Source organism: Amblyomma maculatum, chromosome 9, assembly GCF_055883805.1.
Source record: "Amblyomma maculatum isolate TAMU_Amacu chromosome 9, ASM5588380v1, whole genome shotgun sequence".
Taxonomy (NCBI): Eukaryota; Metazoa; Arthropoda; class Arachnida; order Ixodida; family Ixodidae; genus Amblyomma; species Amblyomma maculatum.
In genome coordinates, this window is record NC_139352.1 from 94,793,501 (window position 1) to 94,814,051 (window position 20,551).

The 20,551-nt window shown below is 46.0% G+C and overlaps 1 protein-coding gene across 1 annotated transcript in view; it reads left to right on the plus strand.

Annotated features, from left to right (window-relative positions):
- The window catches only part of LOC146179763 (putative sodium-dependent multivitamin transporter), a 74,500-nt gene extending 58,576 nt beyond the window's left edge, over positions 1-15,924 (plus strand). Inside the window, exons 13-16 of the mRNA XM_084580272.1 lie at positions 3,354-3,460; positions 5,132-5,214; positions 11,999-12,148; positions 15,865-15,924. Of these exons, the coding sequence (XP_084436398.1) occupies positions 3,354-3,460; positions 5,132-5,214; positions 11,999-12,148; positions 15,865-15,924 (400 nt within the window). The remainder of the gene's footprint in view (positions 1-3,353; positions 3,461-5,131; positions 5,215-11,998; positions 12,149-15,864) is intronic.
- The last annotated feature ends 4,627 nt before the right edge of the window (positions 15,925-20,551 follow it).

Here is a 20,551-nt window from a genome sequence, read left to right on the forward strand (position 1 = left end):
TGGACAAGCAAAGTTCAAGACCGCGATTATTTTTTCAGGATCAGGGCGAATGCCGTCATGGCTGACCAGATGTCCCAATATTCTAATTTCCTTCTGTGCAAAGTGGCACTTCTTGGTGTTGAGCTGAAGGCCTGCCGAAGCGAGACAGGTGAGGACTTCATTCAGGCGCGTGAGATGGTCATTAAAGGTTGCCGAAAAGATAACAATGTCGTCCAAGTAACACAAACAGGTTCTCCATTTTAGGCCACGAAGTACAGTGTCGATCATTCTTTCAAATGTCGCTGGTGCGTTACAAAGTCCGAAAGGCATAACGTTAAATTCGTAAAGGCCATCGGGTGTTGCGAAAGCGGTTTTTTCTTTGTCGTCCTCGTGCATAGGTATTTGCCAATAACCTGAGCGAAGGTCCAAGGTCGAGAAATATTCGGAGCCTTGGAGGGAGTCAAGGGCGTCATCGATTCGCGGCATCGGATATACATCTTTGCGGGTAATTTTGTTGAGTGCGCGGTAGTCAACACAAAAGCGTACCGAGCCGTCCTTTTTTTTAACTAGCACTACTGGGGAGGACCACGGGCTTGTTGAAGGACGAATTATATTGCGATGGAGCATGTCATTTACATTTTCTTCAATTACTTTCCGTTCAGAGAGGGAAACCCGATAAGGCCGTCGGCGAATGATAGAGTTACCTTCAGTAATGATGCGATGGTGTGCAACACTAGTCCGTCCCAGAGGTGTGGAAGTGGCATCAAAAATGGCTTGGTGGTGTCGAAGCAATGTCAGCAGTTCTTGGCGTTGGTTCGGCGGGAGTTTAGGAATAATAGTCTTTGCGAGAACAGAAAGAGAGACGTCTGTCGAAACACGTTGCTGAGGCGGAGGGGCGGTGAGCACCATCAGGGAAAAAGGTTGAGCATCCACCATACAATTCAGAGAAGTTCCTTTTGGGAGCACGAGGGATTCATGTGAAGTATTAGTGGCCACTACTGTCGCTGAGCCGTTGTGGAACCGGACAAGACTTGACGGGAAGGCGATGCCGCGTGGAAGATGACTATATGATGGTGCAATGAGTACGTCCCCGTCAGTGATGTGGTCAGAAACAACAGTAAGCAGTTTTTCGCACTGAGGAGACAAAACAGTATCAGCGGCGGCAACGAGGGGATGATGTCGTTCAGAAAAGTCAGATGAAAAATCGCTGTCTGTCATATGGATAACACGGTCACCACAAGAAATTAACGCTGAAGCGGTTGACAAAAAATCCCATCCGAAAATCATGAGATGCGCACGAGGTGAGAGCACAGCAAACTGCACATGATGGCGGATTCCGTCGATAACAACTCGTACGGTGCACTTCGCTGAAGGACGCAAAGGAACGTCATTGGCTCCACGGAGTTCAGGCCCATCATATGGGGTTGTCACTTTTCGCAAACGGTAGCACAAATCAGCGTGAATGACAGAAATTGCAGCCCCTGTATCAATCAAAGCTTCAACCGGTAAACCTTCAGCGATAACAGCAATCACGTTATACGGGCGATCAGGAGGACTTTTAGTTAGTACGCAGAGTGCAGTTTGACCTCCGGAAACTGCAACACTTAGTTTTCCGGATGGCGGACAGGGAGAACGGTTGCGGGGCGGAGAGGGGAAACTGAGCGGCGGTATGGGGATGTGGATCGGCGTCGGGATACATGGTTCCCACGAGGCTCAGAGGAAGATACTGGAGGTGGGGAGGATCGTCGAGGTGGGCTTGGAATAGACCGCCGTTGATAATATGAGGTTGAAGGCATGTCGCATTCGAAGGTGTCGTAACCACGGCGCTCGTTCTGGAGGCGGCGACGACAGAAGCGGGATATATGTCCTCTAATACCACAGTAATAGCAGACTGGTCGGGGGGGACGCCAAGGTGCGTAATTGGGTTGTGTAGGTTGAGCCATCGCCATTGCATTGACGTGATTGTATGTTGGTGCTGGTTGGGGCGGGGGAACCAAAGAAGGCGAGGATGCAGCGACGTGCGCGTAGGTCGGCGCTGGGCGGTTTGCAGAAGGTTCGGTTGTCATAGGGCGGCTGATGGTAGCTAACTCTTCTTTGATCATGTTACGGAGAACGGCGTCATTAGGAGGTGCGGAAGAATGATCGCAGCCATGTCGACAGAAAGGATTGAGGGCTTGAAGCTCCTCGCGGATGATTGCTCGTATCATTGCCCGCAGATCAAGGTCAGCAGAGGTCGGACCAGTTGCGAAGCCGGGCTGTAATCGAGAGGACTGCAGCTGGTCGAGGCGTTGACAGGTCGTAATAATTGAATCAACACTTGAAGGATTCTGGGCAACTAAGGTGTGATATGCCATAGCATTGATCCCTTTTAAGACGTGGTGCACACGTTCAGGTTCCGTCATGGTGGGGCTAATGCGCCGACAAAGTGCAAGAACAGCCTCTATGTAAGACGCATATGATTCATCGGGACCTTGAAGGCGGGAAGCGAGCTTGTTTCTCGCGATCTCAGACCGAACTGCCGGGTCGGCGAAGTATTGGCGGAATTGCTGTTTGAAAGTGGTCCAGTTAGTAGTGTGGGGTTCGCGATTAATGAACCAGTTTCTGGCGACCTCAATTAGATAGAACGAAACGTTGAGGAATTTTAAAGCATCGTCCCACCGGTTATAGGCACTGCAGCGTTCATATGTGTCCAGCCAGTCATCCACGTCTTCGTCACGACGACCAGCGAACAGCGGTGGGTCACGTTGACGTGTGGGCAGAGTCGGAGGCATCGGTGCAGCTGAGGTAGAGGGTCCGGCCGGGTCGGGATTGCTCTCGGTGGACATGGTTATGGTTGTAGTTGCCAAACGGCGACCGGAACGTAGCTCCAGCGAGAGGCAGCAAGGGGATCGAATTCGACCTCCACCACTTGTAAAAGAAGGCTAGGTTGAGACGGCAAGGTCGTGACGGCAAGGCCAGCGATGCCTTGTCTAGCGTTTTTAATCCGGTGACAAAACCCAGGCGCGTGCCGGAGCCGGCGCCGCGGGACGATGATGATGGTATGTACAAATGAAAGAGGAAGATCATGGCATATACAAATGAAATAACATCCACGGAAGGCTCACAATATATTGAAAGACTCCACTGGAATCTTGAATATCTTTGGACTAGGTCTTCAGCTGCCTTACCTGGAAACTCGGTCAGTGTGCAGTATTTTGCACGTGAAAGATTTCCGTTCCTCTGGAAACAAGAGCCGACCATCGAAGCCTGATACCAGAAAGGGAACAAGGAAAAATATTACGGGAAGAGAAACGTTTTGTGTGCATGAGTGTCATCGTATATAAATCCCGAATAAATGGCTCGCGTCTATCACAATGCTTTCTTTCATGTTGCAGCGATGGGAAGAACCTGTTCCTGCTGTATCGTCTCTCCTCTTACTGGTGCTCTCTGTTGGCCATGGTAGTCACTGTGCTGCTCAGCCTCCTTCTTAGCGCCATTGCTGGTGAGCATAATCATAGTGCACCTTTTTCTAAGCCCTTTTTTTCACACGCTCTTAACTCCACTTTGTCTTTCTGCGCGAAAAAGTGTAATATGGATGAAATAGAATAGTTTTCTATACTTGTTGATGTAGCCCCGCTTTTGATCACCGCGTTAGGCAAAGGGACGCAAATAAGTCAAAATACATTTATCTCTTGAATCCAAAAATGTGGCATCTGCCTTACATTTTATTTATGTCTGGTGTTATTTTGTGCTGATTCAACAGAAAAGTTTCAATATTCTTGGAAAGGGCATTTACTTTACACGTTGGCAGCGGCGTACAGAATTACGTATGCTAAATATTCAAGCGTGGGAGTAGGTTGCAAATAGGGAGGCAAGCTATGTGTTCGTTTATTAGTAATTGTAAAAACTGGCTGCATATACGAAACTAGCTATTTTTATTCATCAGTGCGGATGATGATACAGAAAACTGCGATGATGGAAGTGGGGACTATCACTCGACGCCAGTAGGTACTGCACGGTGACGCGAGTATAACTAAAACATTTTGTTCATGGGAATCAATGGTGAAAAATAATAAAATAACTTATTGAGCTAAATATGAGTCGCAAATATATACAAAATAATTATACTTTTCAAGTATACTAAGCCCACAGTAGGGTTAGAGTAAACCGCTCATTCAGTGCTAGGACAGAATTTTACCATAAGCCGCATATGCGGATATGGTGTGGTATTTTGTATTTATTGCCTGGAATTGACACATCATGCGTCAACAAAATGAAATCAACCAGAATCACACAAAACGCTGTTTACTTGTGCTATTCACATATGACACGTCGTGATAAGGCAGCATGGAACGGGCTTTATCCCACTAAAATTCTCCCATGCACAACAAAGGCTCTAGTCTTGAGAGCCACTCGGGAGATTCCACAGCAGCTTTTTGAATAGCCAAAAAGCTGTCTACGCTTTACCGAAAATTGTCAGGCCATGCATCATTGTCACAATGGCAACCAGTTATGCGTAGAAAGTGAGCTGGGGCATCACCTCATTTAATTATGCTCATAGGCCTCTACTGTATATAGCGGATATGGTATGGTATGCGCGCTATATCCCGATGAAGTAATGACTGAAATGAATTTTATTCACACCTTAGCGTTATTTATGTATTAACATCTGCTCTGAATTTCGTGCTAGGGTACCGAAGGTATTCTATCTGTAATATTTGTCTAGTTGTGAAAGAACACACACAAACTTTCGCGCTTTTCAAGAGTACATGACAAAACAATTCATTGTTCCATTTTGAAATAGGAAAGAAGATGGCGCTCTCTCAGTATGGATGCCAGAAATTCCAGATAAAAAGCCGCCTTTGAGCGAATATAGTGGTGCTCACTACTTGTGATGCAGCATTATGGTCATTATGTGCGGCATCCAGAAACCTAGGCAGTTCAGGCGCTACCTAATGGTGCCAGGAGGCGCCACTACCCGCTATCGCAGGCACAGCAAGACTCAATGCATGCATTCCATCCACCCTGAATACTTCTAACGTGGACCCTTGGAAGTTTAGGATCGCCTCACCTCTTAACCAGCAAAAATTAAATTGAGATCATGTCTCTGCATTAGTCTGTCTGCCATTTCTCATTTTGTGTGTCACACTTTTTTTGCTTTGTTAATTTTCAGCTACTTGCCCGGGTTTCTATATTAACCAAGTGAACACTTACACAATTTACGTTCCTGGAGGCACCAGCAAATTTTGGTATCCAGTAAGTCAAAACCCATGATGCAAAATGTAATGGTTCTACACTACTATTACCTGGGTGCTGAGCCCTTTTTGTTGTCGGCATGGCTGAAGAGCGGCATAAGCTAGTGCACAAGCTAATTGCTATTAGGCAGGAAAGAAAGCATGCTAGTTGAATACAAGCGTTGTATCCAAGCCTACTGATAGCGTAGATCAAAAATGGCACATTTTGTCTACTGGTAAGCTGCCCTCAAGAAATTGTGCCCTTCTTAGCTACCGAGTTTGCGTAAGTATTTGGCTTTCTAATAGTACATTCAGAGAATCAGACTCTAGTCAATTACGCTAAATACTTGAAAATGAAAACTTGCCGCCTTTAACCTTGTTCTCTGAACTCTCGTCAGGTGGAAAGCCACACTTGGAAGGAAGGATGCGGTTTTGCAGCCCCATTTTTGTGCGTATGTGGAGGTGTCTGGGCCTCCTTCCTGACCAAACGAAGGTGCGTTGAATTGCAGCACTTTCTCTTAAACGTCGGCGCAAAACGGGAGTAATATAACCCTATCAAATAGAATTACGTTCTTTTCTTCGCAGTAAACTTTTCTGGCGCCATATAGACCATCCAGTAGACCATGCAGTAAAAATCCCTAGGGACAAAATATGGCACCTGCGTAAGTAAAAATAAATCAGCGGGGTTCAATGGTGCTGAACAGAATTGGTAGCGAAAACTTTGGCTGGGGGCGACCGAGCGGCGCATTAAATACAACCAGCGTTCCATTGAATGCATCAAAGTTCACCGGCGTCCAAGACAGAATCCACATTCATGCCCTGTGCTTGCGATACTAGCAGATGCTTTCTTGCTCCACTCGGTCAGTTCTCCGCGGCGGCGCGCGCATGCGCAGTGAGGAAACTACCATTCTCCTCTTTTGCACACCGGCTCACGCATCTGCTGGTATGCCGCTACCCAGCTCCTCCCCTCCTCTCTGTAGTGAGTGTAGCGAGCGACGAAACACCGCTAGAACGGAGAAGTTGGTTGCCATGGTAACAGCACATGCGCAGCAGTGGCGTCAGCCTGGCTCTGCAAATTTCGCTTCTACAAGCATAGTGTAGCGTTCGCTACAAAATCGCATTTTATTAGAATGCCAGAATATTGAGCTTTCTGGACATCTTGTCCAGTTTTCACTGAGAGAAGTAATGGGTGGGATGGCGACAAATCGTTTTTATTTGTTTCAATGACAGAAAGGAAGTTGCGAAGAAATTTTTACCTTCATTCAGAGTTACTTAAATAAACATTAGGACAGGCACAAAATTCATCTGAGAGCATATTTATTGTTAGATGAATAGATAAAGATGAGGACGGTGGGCAGAGATATTACTTAGAACGGTGACCTTGAAGACACTCTGTGTAGCTTGTCGTGAATACGAGGTCGCTTTCACGGAACTGCTGGTCACAAAGCTGTAAAGTAAATATAAAAAAAAGCTTGTTTGGCTGGGAGCAGCGATTGCCATGAGCATAATAAAGCAGCGAGCAGCTAATTTGGCATTAAACAAGTCATTAACTACGGTAACTATGATCACGTGGCCACTAGCGAAATAAAATTGTTTCCATAAAAAAATAAATCACGCTCCAAAATAATTTTGTTCCGCATTTAAAACAGGGCGAATGCTACTCGACTATTAGTAGCTGTGCTGTCCAAATTGTGTGCTCGATATGGGCGCGCCTTCAAAGCAAAGGAGTGTATTTTAACGGTATATCGAAGCGCTTGATGCCGTGGCTGCTATTGAGAATCATATAGATTATGCTTTCGTTGCCCCTTAAAATTAAGGTGGCAGTCGGGAAACTCCTAAGTAAAGATCAGAATAATCGCCAACAATCAGTTCAGTTCAGTCGTTCAGTCGTGTCCGACTCTTCGTGACCCTATGGACCATATCACGCCACGCTTTCCGGTTTCTCACTATCTTCCTAACATAACAGGACTCCCCTTCGAGAGTGTCCTGTCTGCTACAGCCCAATGCGGATCCCAACCTGAGATGCAATTTCACGAACGTAGGTTAATGGTGAAAACGACTAGGACACCTTGTTTACTCGCACTTACATGCAGTACTCTCTGTACAAAACTCTTACTGCGCATTGCTACATCTGCACAGGTAGTAAAAAAAAAAAAAACTCGCGACAGCAGAGACCGCATTTAACAAGACAAAAACTTATGCGATAACTGCAGAATGTTCACTCGAGAAATGCGAAGCCTAAACGTTGTTGCTGCGCATGGTGCATCGGGTGCCTTTCGTATAGACCGTATTGACTATCAGGTATAGCAGGCGTCAGTTGTGGCAACCCTGTGTTGTGGAGACATCGTAATGTTGGGTGGTTTAGCGCCGGTCTACCGGCCCCTGCAGCGCGCCGCTGATATGTCGGGCACTTGAGACGCCATTTGTAACGCTGTCCAACCAGACCTCGGATTTCACCGCCGCCGTGTTATGATTTGCCGTAGAACCTCTCTCTCTTTCTCCCTCTCTGATCTTGCATTGTGAGTGCCATGGTTTGCCAGTAAAGCTGCAATGACGCCACTTGAATAAGCTCTATAGTTTTTGCTAGCAATGTCAGTAGCAGTACCGCACAGTGGACATTTCCGTTCCTTGGCGAGCGTTAAAAGCACTGGCCGTGAAAGTGTATAATTGGAGGTATTCCGCCCTTCCTGTCATGTGATGTTTCCATAGCCACGTATATTCCTAAGCAAGTTTACAGTCACGTGACCCCATGCGATACTCTCATATCTACGTGACATTGTCATGCAAATTGACTGCCACGTAAACATGTCATGTGATACTCTCATGGTCATGTGATATTTGTATGCCACTTCATGGCTCATGCCTTTGTCACGTGATACTCATAGTCACATGACATATTCCTGCAACTTGACTCCTACGTGACGTGGTCAACCAACGAGGATGTCACGCGGTTGAGAATTGAATTATTCATAAGCAAATCGTTCTTTAAAATAATTCAAGTACCTCTTGCTATTTCTCGTATGGTGCAGTTGCCGGTTCATGACCTATACAGCTGCAAGAATGTATTAATAAATTAACAATTATTAGGTTATTCAAAAATTCAATATTTATTTCATAAATCACAAATTTTCACTCTACCTGCATTATGTACAGTGGAATGAGGAATCCTAATATTTTTCATCAAAACATTCACACAAGGCGCGGTTTCGAACGAAAGAAGCAATTCATTGATTAACTAATAACAGTTGTCCAACGTATACAAATTACACAATGAATAATGTACTACTCATTACTATTATATTGTCACAATGGTTCATAAGGGGCGACATTTTCGTGCAGATAAATTTTGGCGACATTTTTGCAACTGGGAGATAGCCATAATATGATTGTGCATAAATGCCGGCATTTCTTCAAACATTTGCTGTGCAATTTGGAAGCTATTTGATTCTACTAAAACATAACAAAGGGTGACACTAGCATTAGTCATGTAATTCGGAAGATCATTCCGTTAAATTTGGCATCTCTTTGGCACCGCTCTTTCTCAAAAGCATGCATTCATAGTGCTTAAGCCCATTTACGATGTTTGGTAAGCTAAAGTTGTTTCCGGATGGTGGTTGTCTGTGCGGGCAGACTACTATTTAGGTCTTTTCACCCATGAACTTCTTAGCATGGGCCTCATTAGGTTTTCTTGCCTCAGGGAGCACAGTATGATGACGCCCATAACTACTAGACTATAGTACCGAGAGGTAAGAATTTGTAAGGTTAACGTTCCAAAGAGAGTCAGGCTATGAGAGATGCCATATTGGAGAGCTCTAGAAATTTTGGCCAACTCTGTGAGTCCTATGTAAATGAGTTATTTCCTGGGAAACGTTAAGAGAAAAATATTAATCTCATGTAACTGTTCCGCGGCCTAACTTATACAGTAACTGTGGATTTGTCAGTGGTGTTTACACGCACCCACAGTTTTTTTTATTGATTCAAACTACAGGGTATTCAAAATTTGCACAAGGAATATAGAAAAATCTTCTTTCCTGCAATTACAACCTTTTATGCAACAATAACAGAGAGTTTGCAGTGTATGCCGATTGCAACAAGTGCCCAATAATTAAAGTTTCTTTCTTTTGTAATAGACAAATAACTATGCGTATTGATGCTGAGGACTTAATCTTTCATTGCATTTACGTAAAAGCATGGCATGGTGTTATATACTATGGTATAGTATGGAAATGAATGGTGGCTTGGTTCCCAAAGCGAAATCAGTTCTGCAATTCGCTTCTCTAATATCTATTATGTGATGTTCTTAACGCGCTATGAGATTGTACAACATATTTACATATTCTATTGCCCTTTCATTGACACAAGGCCACCATGATATGCTTGAAAAAAAAAATTTCCGACAGTAAGCTACCTCCGAACCGTAGTATTTCCCCCACAGTAGTTTTCTGAGCACAATATACAATATTTTTAATCCCGATGCAGTTTAGCACAAATGTCGGAACCAAATGAACTTTATATATACTGTTCTAAAACGTTTTCCTAGAAAATATAACCTTAGGTTGCTGGCCAAATCACCATGCAAAAGCAAAAATAAGACCCTGCAAGAGTGATCATCGTACCAAACAATAGGAATACTAATACACATATTATTGCCACTTATTGACACATTATTGTTCAATAAATACTGTATGCTTTTAGGCTAAACATTTCGCAGGGCTCTCTTTAAACTTCAAGGGTGTAATTTCTTACTTCCCTAACACGAGGAATTTGCAAACCATTAGCCATGTATATCTAAAGAATATGAGTTTTGTGGACACGAGAGTTGATACGTTCTTCTATTTTTTTTTCTCACAGAATACTCTAAACGATGCCACTGCAGACATCAAGGGCCGCACTTCTGAGGAAGAACTTTCGTCAATGCTATGCCTGAAGGAGCTATCTTGCAGCAATAACATATGCATTTCTAAAGACATAATTACATGACCAAACACTAAGCACGCTTATTGTTTATAGACGTAAAATTCTCTATCGGACACAAGTTAAATATAAATTATATGCTACATAATCATCAGCGTATGTTACCCCCTATGTATGGGCGGGACGAGTTGATCTTAACCAAAAGAAATGTGGAGCTCGCACGGTCAACTAAGGCAAGAGGAATTAATCGAGATTTCATGATACCGTTCCTAACCTTTGCTGACCTCAATTATATAGCTTACATATTAGTTAAAATTTACACTCTAATATATTCTTGCATTTTCACAGCCTTAATTTGGTTTATCAGCTTCAGGGCAGTTGCTCTGACAAAGACCGATTCGAGCAAAGTGTGCTTAAGGATAAGCTCACTCGCTGAGAATAGCCCACCAAGGTGCTTTTCGCTACTCCATCCCGGAAAACGCTTTCCGCCGGCAGTCGCTATACATAATAAACTGATTCGAATGCACACATATCATGCGCGTTGTACGCGATTTGCCACCTAATAAAAATTAGCACGCACTGATAACTAGTATCAAATATTAGGTTGTTATATTACATTTTAAGCAAGCAAGCTGACACTGGAATGAAGCTGCTGTTTAGGCGTATGCTTAAATAGCAGCTTGTAAGTCATGAGCTAAAAAGAAAAAAATATGCTATTGTAATAGAAGTCATTGCACTGGGCGCTGCGCCATCAACAGCGAACGGAACGTTCGGCAAACAGTCGATCAGTCCTAGAGCTTGTTTCATCACACGCGGGAGTGTCAGTGCGAGCGTGGTCTTCGTTGTCTTTCATGTGTGTCATGAGTTGAACATGGCTGTCGTCGTTCTTTCTTAATCATCAGGTGCTGAGCATTTCAGAGCCGAATACTTCTTTTGCACTATAAATAAAAATGAATATTGAGCTAGTGTGTCTTTTTTTCTGGTCGTTCGCTGCTTGTTCGCTATGTATATGGCGTAGCAACTCTGTATCTCTGACTAATTGACCATAGTGCCGCGTGCCTGTCCGCAACCGGGAAGAACGAGAACGAACTTGAGTGTATTGTGTGGTGCTAGTCAGATCATACAGTCAAATCGATATTATAAATTATATTATGTCACCTAAAATGAATTCTGGCCAATCCCGCACTGTGGGTATGTGCCATTATTACTAGGGAGAAGAAGAAGTCTGATCCCTGCAGAGTCATATGCGCTGTATTTGTTACATTTTTGGTGGAGCCACCGTGTACGATTACCATCTTGCTGGGTTCCACCCATCAAGGGTAGCCGAGAGTCACCATGTATTTGAACCCGGTGCCCGCATTTCGAGCTGGTGCCTCCGAGGTCAGTCGCCCAAGTTTGAGCCTTTGTCCGGGACACCTTTGCCTACCATGCACAGATCCAACACGAACACTGTGGTTAGCGGAGAGGGCTCACCCCATCATTTCATCGTCCTCCAGTCCCGAGCGCCACCCTCCTTCCATGGCGAGCTTTGTGAAGACGCTGAAGACTAGCTGGATAAAATTCAAACGTGTCACCAACTAAAACGGCTGGAATTGACAAAGGAAGCTGCAAAATCTCAACATTGCTCTCGAAAATTCAGCGTAAATGTGGTTCGTGAAGCATGAATTGACGCTACTATTGTGGGACCTCTTTCGCCGCCAGCTGTTGTGGACCTATACGTCGCAGAACCGAAGGGAGCGTGCGGAGTCGGCACTGCGATCTCGCTGCCAAGCGCCGGACGAGAGTGTTACCATGTCCAAATCACGCCGAGGAGAACGTGCGCCACCTAACGCATGGTGTAAAGCAGGAACTATTCGCTGGGCTAGTTCACAATCCACCTTGCACCACATCAGAGGTTTATGCTGGAGGTCACCACGATAAAACAGACGCTTCAACATAGGGCCCAGTACAATAACCGTGACGTATCCGCCATGTCACCAGCCGTCTTTGCTTACGGCTTCAACGGTTCTGCTGGTGCCTTAAAGGACCTTGTTCGATCTCTGGTAAGAGAAGAACTGAGACACATACAGCTACAGGGTCTGCAGTCGTCTTCGATACCTCCGTCACACACGGAGGGTATTCGTGGGGAAGTTAGGCAGCTGGTCAGGAAACCGGATGTGCTTAGTGTGCAGCCACCGCCACCGAGTGTGCCGACATATGCTCCCGTGCTTCAGCAGCATAAGGGGTATGATTCTACAAAGAGCTAACATCACTGTATTTCACCCACTCACGCGGCATAATGGATACGACTCTCAAGGAGCCACTGTGGCACAACTACGCTTGATTCAAGCCGACGTCGTTCTCTTCTAGCCGAGGCACAATGTCTGGCGTGTTCCTAACCACCGGCTCCTTTGTTATCGATCGGCTGCGGCGATTTTCGACCTAAGCGGTGGAACAATGCGTCGGATCCCAAAACAAGGACCATCAAATCATCCGACACACAGGGAGACCACTCTACAGAGGGAGTATATTTAAGGGATTTTAACTTTCCTTTAGAGATATGTCTTTCTGCTGTTTCCTAGTGTTCTAAATTTGTGAGTTAAATATGCCTCTTAATATTTCCTGTCCGTTGCTGATATAAAACCTTACTGAAGAATATATAATTTATTTTTCTTCAAACTTATGGCCTTTCTGATTGAAATGCTTTCAAAATTTTGCATTAGAATCCCTTCAATATATATTCTCTGCACCACAACTATTCGGGAAAACAATCCCATATAACAATCCCATATCCACAGCACATGTGCCCTCTATTCCCCTACACAATAGCATAGGCTGCATGTGCCTCTTCAAAGAGGTTTCCTCCTTATCGCTTGCTACTTGAGTTTGCCCTCCAACTTTTTTCTGGCATTTCAGTTGTGGTTCACAGTGCGATTATTATGCTGTTTATTTGTCCTTATCCCCCCCCCCCCCCCCCCTTTGCGGAAATGTTCAGGAATTCTTCTGTGGACATGCCTTATCAGGGCCCTTTTAAAGGCCTGAAACTTTTTAAGAAAGGTGTATCTACACCAAACCTGCTTAAGGGGTGACTAATCATCCACCCCATATTGTAGTTTTCCCTGATAACGCCAAAGCCTTTAATGACTCATACTGTCGTGGACAAAGTGTGTATCACTTTTGCGGCGGCTGTCGCGTGGCATTCCTTAGCGCGCGTTTAAGTGTGAAATTGTAGATGGCAGGAACGCCAGACAAGATGAGACTTCTGGAGGAAAGGCGCAGAACCTATCAAAATTTCTCCTACAAGTGTGCGTTTGGATGGTACGCCATCGCTCCGGTCGCGTGGCGTTCCTTGGCGCACGTTCAAGTGTGGGATTGCAGATAGCAGGAACGCTACACAAGATGAGACTTCTCAGGCTTCCGCCTTTCACTACTTTAGTCGCTAAAGTCCCTCGCAATTATTTATTTTTCAGGCCATAGTATCCCTGGTTTCAGACTGAGGAATACCTACTGAAGAAAATTTTTTTCATATTTTTTTTATTATTTTAACTCCATGGTCTACTTTCTTCTCACTCATCATCCCCCTCAACACTCCTTGACCTACTTTCTTCTCACCCACATTCCTCATCCCCAACTTTTCTTCTTTCACTCCCGCCTTCCTCCCTTCCCTTACGGCGTGGTTGCGGTGTCCACGGAAAACAAGTGAGACAGTTACCGCGCCTTTCACTTCCAATAAATCAATCAGTGTTCGGAAGCAAAAGCTTATTTAAACCCCTGCCAGTAATGATCGCTTTGCCCAGGCGAAGTTGGCGTTGTTGTGGCCATAGGAAGAAGGAAAAGAAAATGCACGGGCCTGCTACTGGCTCTGTAGCTGAGCCACCTCTCTACTTGCCGAAACGTTGGTACGACCTGCGAACTGCGCCTTCCCCCCTACCCTTGTTCAGCGCTCCTTGATATGCCCCGCCGGGGTGGTGCAGTGGTAAGACGCCCGACTACTGTGCCGGAGTTCCCGGGTTCGAACCCGACCTCGGCGGCTGCGTTTCGATGGAGGCGAAAGGAAGAGGCGTCGTGTGCTGCGCGATGTCAGCGCACGTTAAAGATCCCCAGGTGGTCGAAATTACTCCGTAGCCCCCCACTACGGCTCCTCTTTCTCTCTTTCCAATTTCACTCCCATCTTCCTCCCTTCCCTTACGGCGCGGTTGCGGTGTCCACAGAAATCAAGTGAGACAGTTACCGCGCCTTTCCCTTCCTATAAATAGAGAGTTTTAGAATAGGGGCCCTTAAACTTTGTGGCCCCCAAGGAGCTTGGGGCGTCGAAATGCGCATGCGCAGAACGTAAGGCGCGCTTGGGGTCTTGGGTTAACGCTAGGGGCGGCCCCTATTTTTCGGAAATAGCGTTCGCCCCAAGCCGCTGTTGGGTCGCTTGGGTTACGGCAACATGGCGGCGACCGGCCAAGCGGCGGCCGCTCGCCTCGGCACACATTCGTCGTCACCGCTCCATGGTGTCACGCATTCATGGCAAACGAAAGGCCAACAAAGCTTATGCTATGTCTCATGATGCCCGCACCATCAAATTTTAGCAATACAACGCCCTATATTTTCTGATTGCTTCCAGATTTACTGAGCTGCTATGCCTAGCGAGTTCGCCTCGTTCGGTTGCCATGGGGACCAGACGGCGGAAAGCGCGGAAGGTTCAAATGAGTTTTCCCTCCCTCGGCCTGGATTGACAATTGGCCGATTTCGTCTTGTATGACAAAAACAGTTTGTATAACTGGTAGTTTTAATATATTTTTGTGCAATAGTAGCACATTTTGATTAACAAAATAGCGTTGTTGGCTCTTTTATATTTAAATGCTTTTTCTTGGTTTACCGTTGCGGCGCTGCAATCGACGAACGCAAGCCCGGCTCCGCTGCCTCGGGAACACCCCTATTCTAAAACTCGCCGCTCGGCTAGCACGTTGCGCCGCCGCACGCTATTTCCTTGGGGGCCCCAAGCCTTGGGTCCCCCTATTCTAAAACTCCCTAATAAATCAATAAATCAGCCCCTTCACCTGGGGATCTTTAACGTGCGCTGACATCGCACAGCACACGACGCCTCTTCTTTTCGCCTCCATCGAAACGCAGCCGCCGAGGTCGGGTGCGAACCCGGGTACTCCAGCACAGTAGTCGGGCGTCTTACCACTGCACCACCCCGGCGGGGCGGTGTGCTGTTCCATGTCAGCGCACGTTAAAGATCCCCAGGTGGTCGAAATTACTCCGCAGCCCTCCACTACGGCTCCTCTTTTTCTCTTTCCACTTTCACTCCCACCTTCCTCCCTTCCGTTACGGTGCGGTTGCGGTGTCCACAGAAAACAAGTGAGACAGTTACCGTGCCTTTCCCTTCCTATAAATAAATCAGTTTAAATCAGTTTATAGTATCACGACAGGTAAAGCGATGACGGTTCGCAAGTATGCAAACACAAGGAGACCCACGAATCCCCGACCCTCAAGATGCGTATAGGTGCTCAGTGAGGGCGAGAAGCTGCAGCTCCTACGCCTTCAGAGGTCTCCCCTGATGGGGCTGGGACAGGTAGGTCACCGCCGCTTGCGGCGGGTGCTAGCCTGTCCGAAGTTGTATCTGTTGTAGACCGTCATTGCACCCGCCACCGCTTCGGTGGCGGACGACGGCTGTTGTTGCGGCGCGTGTCTTTCTCTCCCTCTTCCTTTTCTCTTCTGTCTGCACGAGGCAGCGGAGGTGTAGCCAGTAGCAGGCCCGTGCATTTTGTTTTCCTTCTTCCTACAGCCACAACTACGCCTCCAGAATAAGAACAATCTCCAGGCACAACATGGCGGGACGAACTAAAGATAACCCTATAATTTTAACGTAGTGGAATAGTCGAGGCTTTACATCAAGGACTACGAGAGCTGACCTTAGAATGCACCTTTCCGATTACGAGCATACTCCGGCAGTGGTGGGCATACAGGAGCAAGGCGATAATGCGAGCCTCACAAACTAAACAACATTCCAACTCGACCCCCTAACATGCATCTTCGTGCATAAAATGTTCGGAGCAAATTTAATACATATGGAAAAACAGATTTTCACACGCGATGGTGGCTCTCATTCCCACAAAAAAGGATCATCGTCCGCTCCGCATCCTGAACGTGCACTGCCCACCTAAAGCAAAAACCGTAACCTTCTCACTCCTGAGCAGGGCTATCGGGGAAACGGGACGAAATTCGCTATTAGTGATAGATTTCAACGCGCAGAGCCTCTCATGGGGCTATCACGGCTATCACCGAGAGGGCATACAAGGACGGAAGCTAGCGGAGGCAGCGTCCACATTTAGGTGTAACCCTACACACCGACTCAGCGTACCCGATGCGGATTGGGAACTCGGTGAAGGGGGTCACTTGTGCGGGCTTAACCTTTTCGAAAAACGCGAGGCGAGTGGAGTGGACGAATACAGAGGAAACACTCTGTAGCGACCACTGTCTGACAACATAAAGATCCTTACCAGACAGACGGGGCAGATAGGCTGCCGGACTGGACAAAATTGAAACAAGAATATAATAGTTCTATCCACGAGCAGGGATACCAAGCCTGGACCAAACAGCTGCTTACCAGCCTGCGTTTGACAGAAACGCGGGTAAAGCTCTCAGAGGCGGTGAAGGATGTGGACACCCACCTGCTACACCTCTGGGAAGCCAAACGCCGCATGGGTCAAACGATGGCGCAGGCAGAAACATAACCCAAGCTAAGAACCCGGATCGTGGCGAGAACTAAAGAGGCGGCAGAATACGCGGCGCTACTCGCGGACGCTAACTGGGTAGAGGAGGAGGAGGAAAAACGTTTAGTCCTATATTATTTGGCGGTTTTTAGGCGTCTTCAGAGATGTCTGCTTGTTGTATCCACAAGATTCTTCTCCGTCGACTTCGTCCACTTTTTTACAATGGTCGGTTGCCCTCAGTCCAGGGCTCCGCTGGTTGCTGCCGCCCGTTGGGCTCGCTGTACCAGACCTTGCTGGTCTTCGCAGCGGTCGCTGGACAGCAGTCTCCCATTGCTCCGCACTCGGGTTTCGAATTTTGGGGACCACGTCTATGTTTTGACATGCCCATGTGATGTGATATAGTGTTGGTTTTTCATAGCACCACGGACATCTGTCAGCGTATATGGTAGGGTGCATTTTGTTTAGTATGTGTAGGTTTCGGTATGAACCCGTCTGTAATTGTCTCCATATGACTGTTTCCTCTCTGGTGAGAGAACTGTGCGGTGGGGGATATCGCATTCTTCTTCCTCTATAGTTTTCTAGTATGGCCGAGTATGCCTTGGGTGCTGGCAAAAGTTCCGCGGACGCGTCGGATGCTCGGAAAGTAGTGTATGCTCGAGCTATCCTGTCAGCCTCTTGGTTCCCTGCCACCCACATGTGCCCCGGTACCCATATAATTTTGTGTCTGGTCTTGTTTTCTTCGTGGTTTTTAGAAGTGCAACGCGGAAGGTAGACTGATGTCTGGCAAAAACGCATGTTTCTTCCGAGCGCTCGTAGATCCAAACCAGACATGCATCGAGACGCAGAAACACCTGCAGAGAGCAATACGTGGTTACTCATCGACCTACCTGTTTTTCAAAAGTGGGATTTGTTTAAGCAAGAGACGAAAAATTTAGCTCTTGAAGCTTCAGCGAGGATTGCTTTCCTGAATAGGCATCACCTTCGTGTGCAAGTATGCCCATTAATTAAATTACGTACGTTATGAGAAAATGCCCCGCTGTCTTTCCAGAAGAAATCATTGTTGAAGCAGATGTTCAACAATTCAAAATTGAGAGGAATAGAGGGGCTACCTACGAGACTTTTCTGATGGAAGAAAGACTGCGCTGGCCAAGGAAGGATTGGAAAAACATATTCGTAGTTTCGTTTACAATGAAGTGCCTGTAATTCTTGATACTTTCTTTGACTGTTATCGTAAGCTTTGTGTAATGTGAGGGCCAATGTGAAGTGCCTGCCAAGAAATACCCTGAGCTGGTAGGTAATATTAGCAAGTTCTATAATACATTTTTGCTGGACCTGGTTGCACCTGGTTTGCTGGACGTTTTGGAAACATATTATGATGCCGTTGGTTTTCTGCCTTCATCTCTCTATTATGGGCATACTATATTCATTTCAAAACACAGAAACTAATCGCTAGAAGAATGTGGAAGAGTACGTACCATTTCCCTCTGCATTGTTGACAACATATTTCTAATTAATGTTTTTGTGGTGGTATGCAAAATCTTGTCACAACCTTAATTGTAATGCACCATGTATGTGGCATTAGAAACCGCAGTTCACAAACTCATATCCATAAAGCACGTTCAGTATTACAGAGAATATCAGGGGACACCGGCCAAGTAGCTCTAATTACGATTTATTTTGTAGAAGCGTTTGATAAAATCTTTCGTGATTTCTTCTTTGCAACCTTTCGACATGTATATGTATGTGATATTTTGCTAAAGGAATAGGGCTGTTCAATGAGGAGTCCTATATATGGGCAATTTTTTCCCGAGAGCTGAACAAACCCATTCCCCTGAAATCATCTCTTCGCCAATGGTGTCTATAGTTGCCTTTATGACCCTTATACTGTGTCACTATTAAAAGTCTTACAGGCTTACAAAAAGGCCCAGTGTAAAATTGAGATTTTGGACACTAAATGACGTTGCCCTTTCTTGTTCTGACATATTGTAGACGAGACTTGGCATTTAACTAAACGGTTTTGCGCTGTATTGTGGGCGGCTCTCAATTTAGTAGACAAATACAAAGAATTCTGGCTGAGCCAGTCGGGTATGAAGTCGAGTCTTTTTGGAGGCGTAAGCTGGAATTGTGGCCCCCAAATCTACTGGGGAGTTCCTCTGCATCAGGTTCAAAACAGTGGGCATTTGGGATTCAGAACTTTTCAGTGTTAGGTGACAAACTCAGGCGTGAATAGGTTGCGAACTTTCGGTCTTTGCTCGAGCACAATTTTTAAAAATATGCTTGATTGAAAAGTTTCCTACGTCCTGCAAGTTTTACATTGTGCGAGAAGGAAGGTGCTGACAACACACAGAATATTTACAACTTTTGTGTGGTGCTCTCAGTAGGTACTCACGCGTGATGAAAAACTGTTCCTTCTATGATTATAGAGATTATGCCTTGTTGCCTTGTTCGCGCTTCAGCTATATTCATTTTTTTCTTATTTTACGCATTCGATATCAGCCAATTATCTCTTTCTATTATTTGTGCTTAATAGGCTCCTTAGTTCTCACTAGTCGTACCTATTTGCACCAACTTGACAGGCCCATAAAGGGAATCTTGGCATTTGGTAGAGGTTGCGGATACGTTCAATGTCTTAACCAGCGCTTTTCTTTCGAATACTGTATAGCCTACCCGGGATTAGGATGACCGAGGTTTTTACTGAGTCTTTGTTCCCAATACCTTTGCATTTGCAACCTTATCAGGAGTTTCTCGTCGCTAGCTTTTAAAGCATATTACACGCATGTGCATTCAACAGGCTGCTGCAAAAACCTTTTTTAATGTAATGCAAAGTACCGATACCAACACAAATCGGTCGCCGCGGTAAAGAACGCTGGAGGGAAAGAAATACGCAACGCAACAATAAACAACCAAAGCATATAGGAAGCTGAAGAATCTATGATTGCTTTAGTAAAAGCGCATGGCGGTGCCACTGGACAGAACCTCTACTATAGAGACGCACTCCACACACGCGTGCCGAAACTACACAAGGGGCAGAACTGATAAAATCACCAGTCGTATCCTACAAACGACGACAAGACATATAGCGAACACTAAGCACAGTATGTTATGGGTTTCGGGAAATGAGGGGATAAATGGCAGCGAGGCAGGAGATGAGTTAGCTCTAGGGTACGTCGACCGAGCGGTCTGAACGCATTTCACCACCTTGGCCATGTTATCCCCACCTACTCCAATATACTAGATCATTACACGGGCCAGCGAAAACGCTACCTAGCCTCACACAAAAGGCTAACCCAAGAGGAGGCAGTAGACCGGCGCAGACTACAAACCGGCTTTTATCCCACCTACTTAAATTACGACCGATTTTCCATACGCAATATGAAGATGAGTGCCACCGAAACTCGAGCACGTCACCTGAATCTGCCCTGAGGCCGACTTCGACCCCAAAATAGCAACCCTAGTGCAACGCAGTGGGAGCACTTGCCGACCAGTGAGGACGAGGCAGAGCAACGATTTCACGTACTCCGAGCCACAGTGGCAGCAGTGAAGTGCGGCATCATGGATTGATCACGGCGCACAAATGACCAGCAATGGTCACAAACACATATAAACTGCAGAAAATAGTTTTTTGTCATCCATTCATTCATTCACATTAGTTGGGCACATCCGGTTGCAGCATGGCCTAGCAATGCTGCCGCTTTAATAAATAATGGTGTAGTGGCAATCCTTCCTTTCATAATCTCTAATACACACTATATACTATAC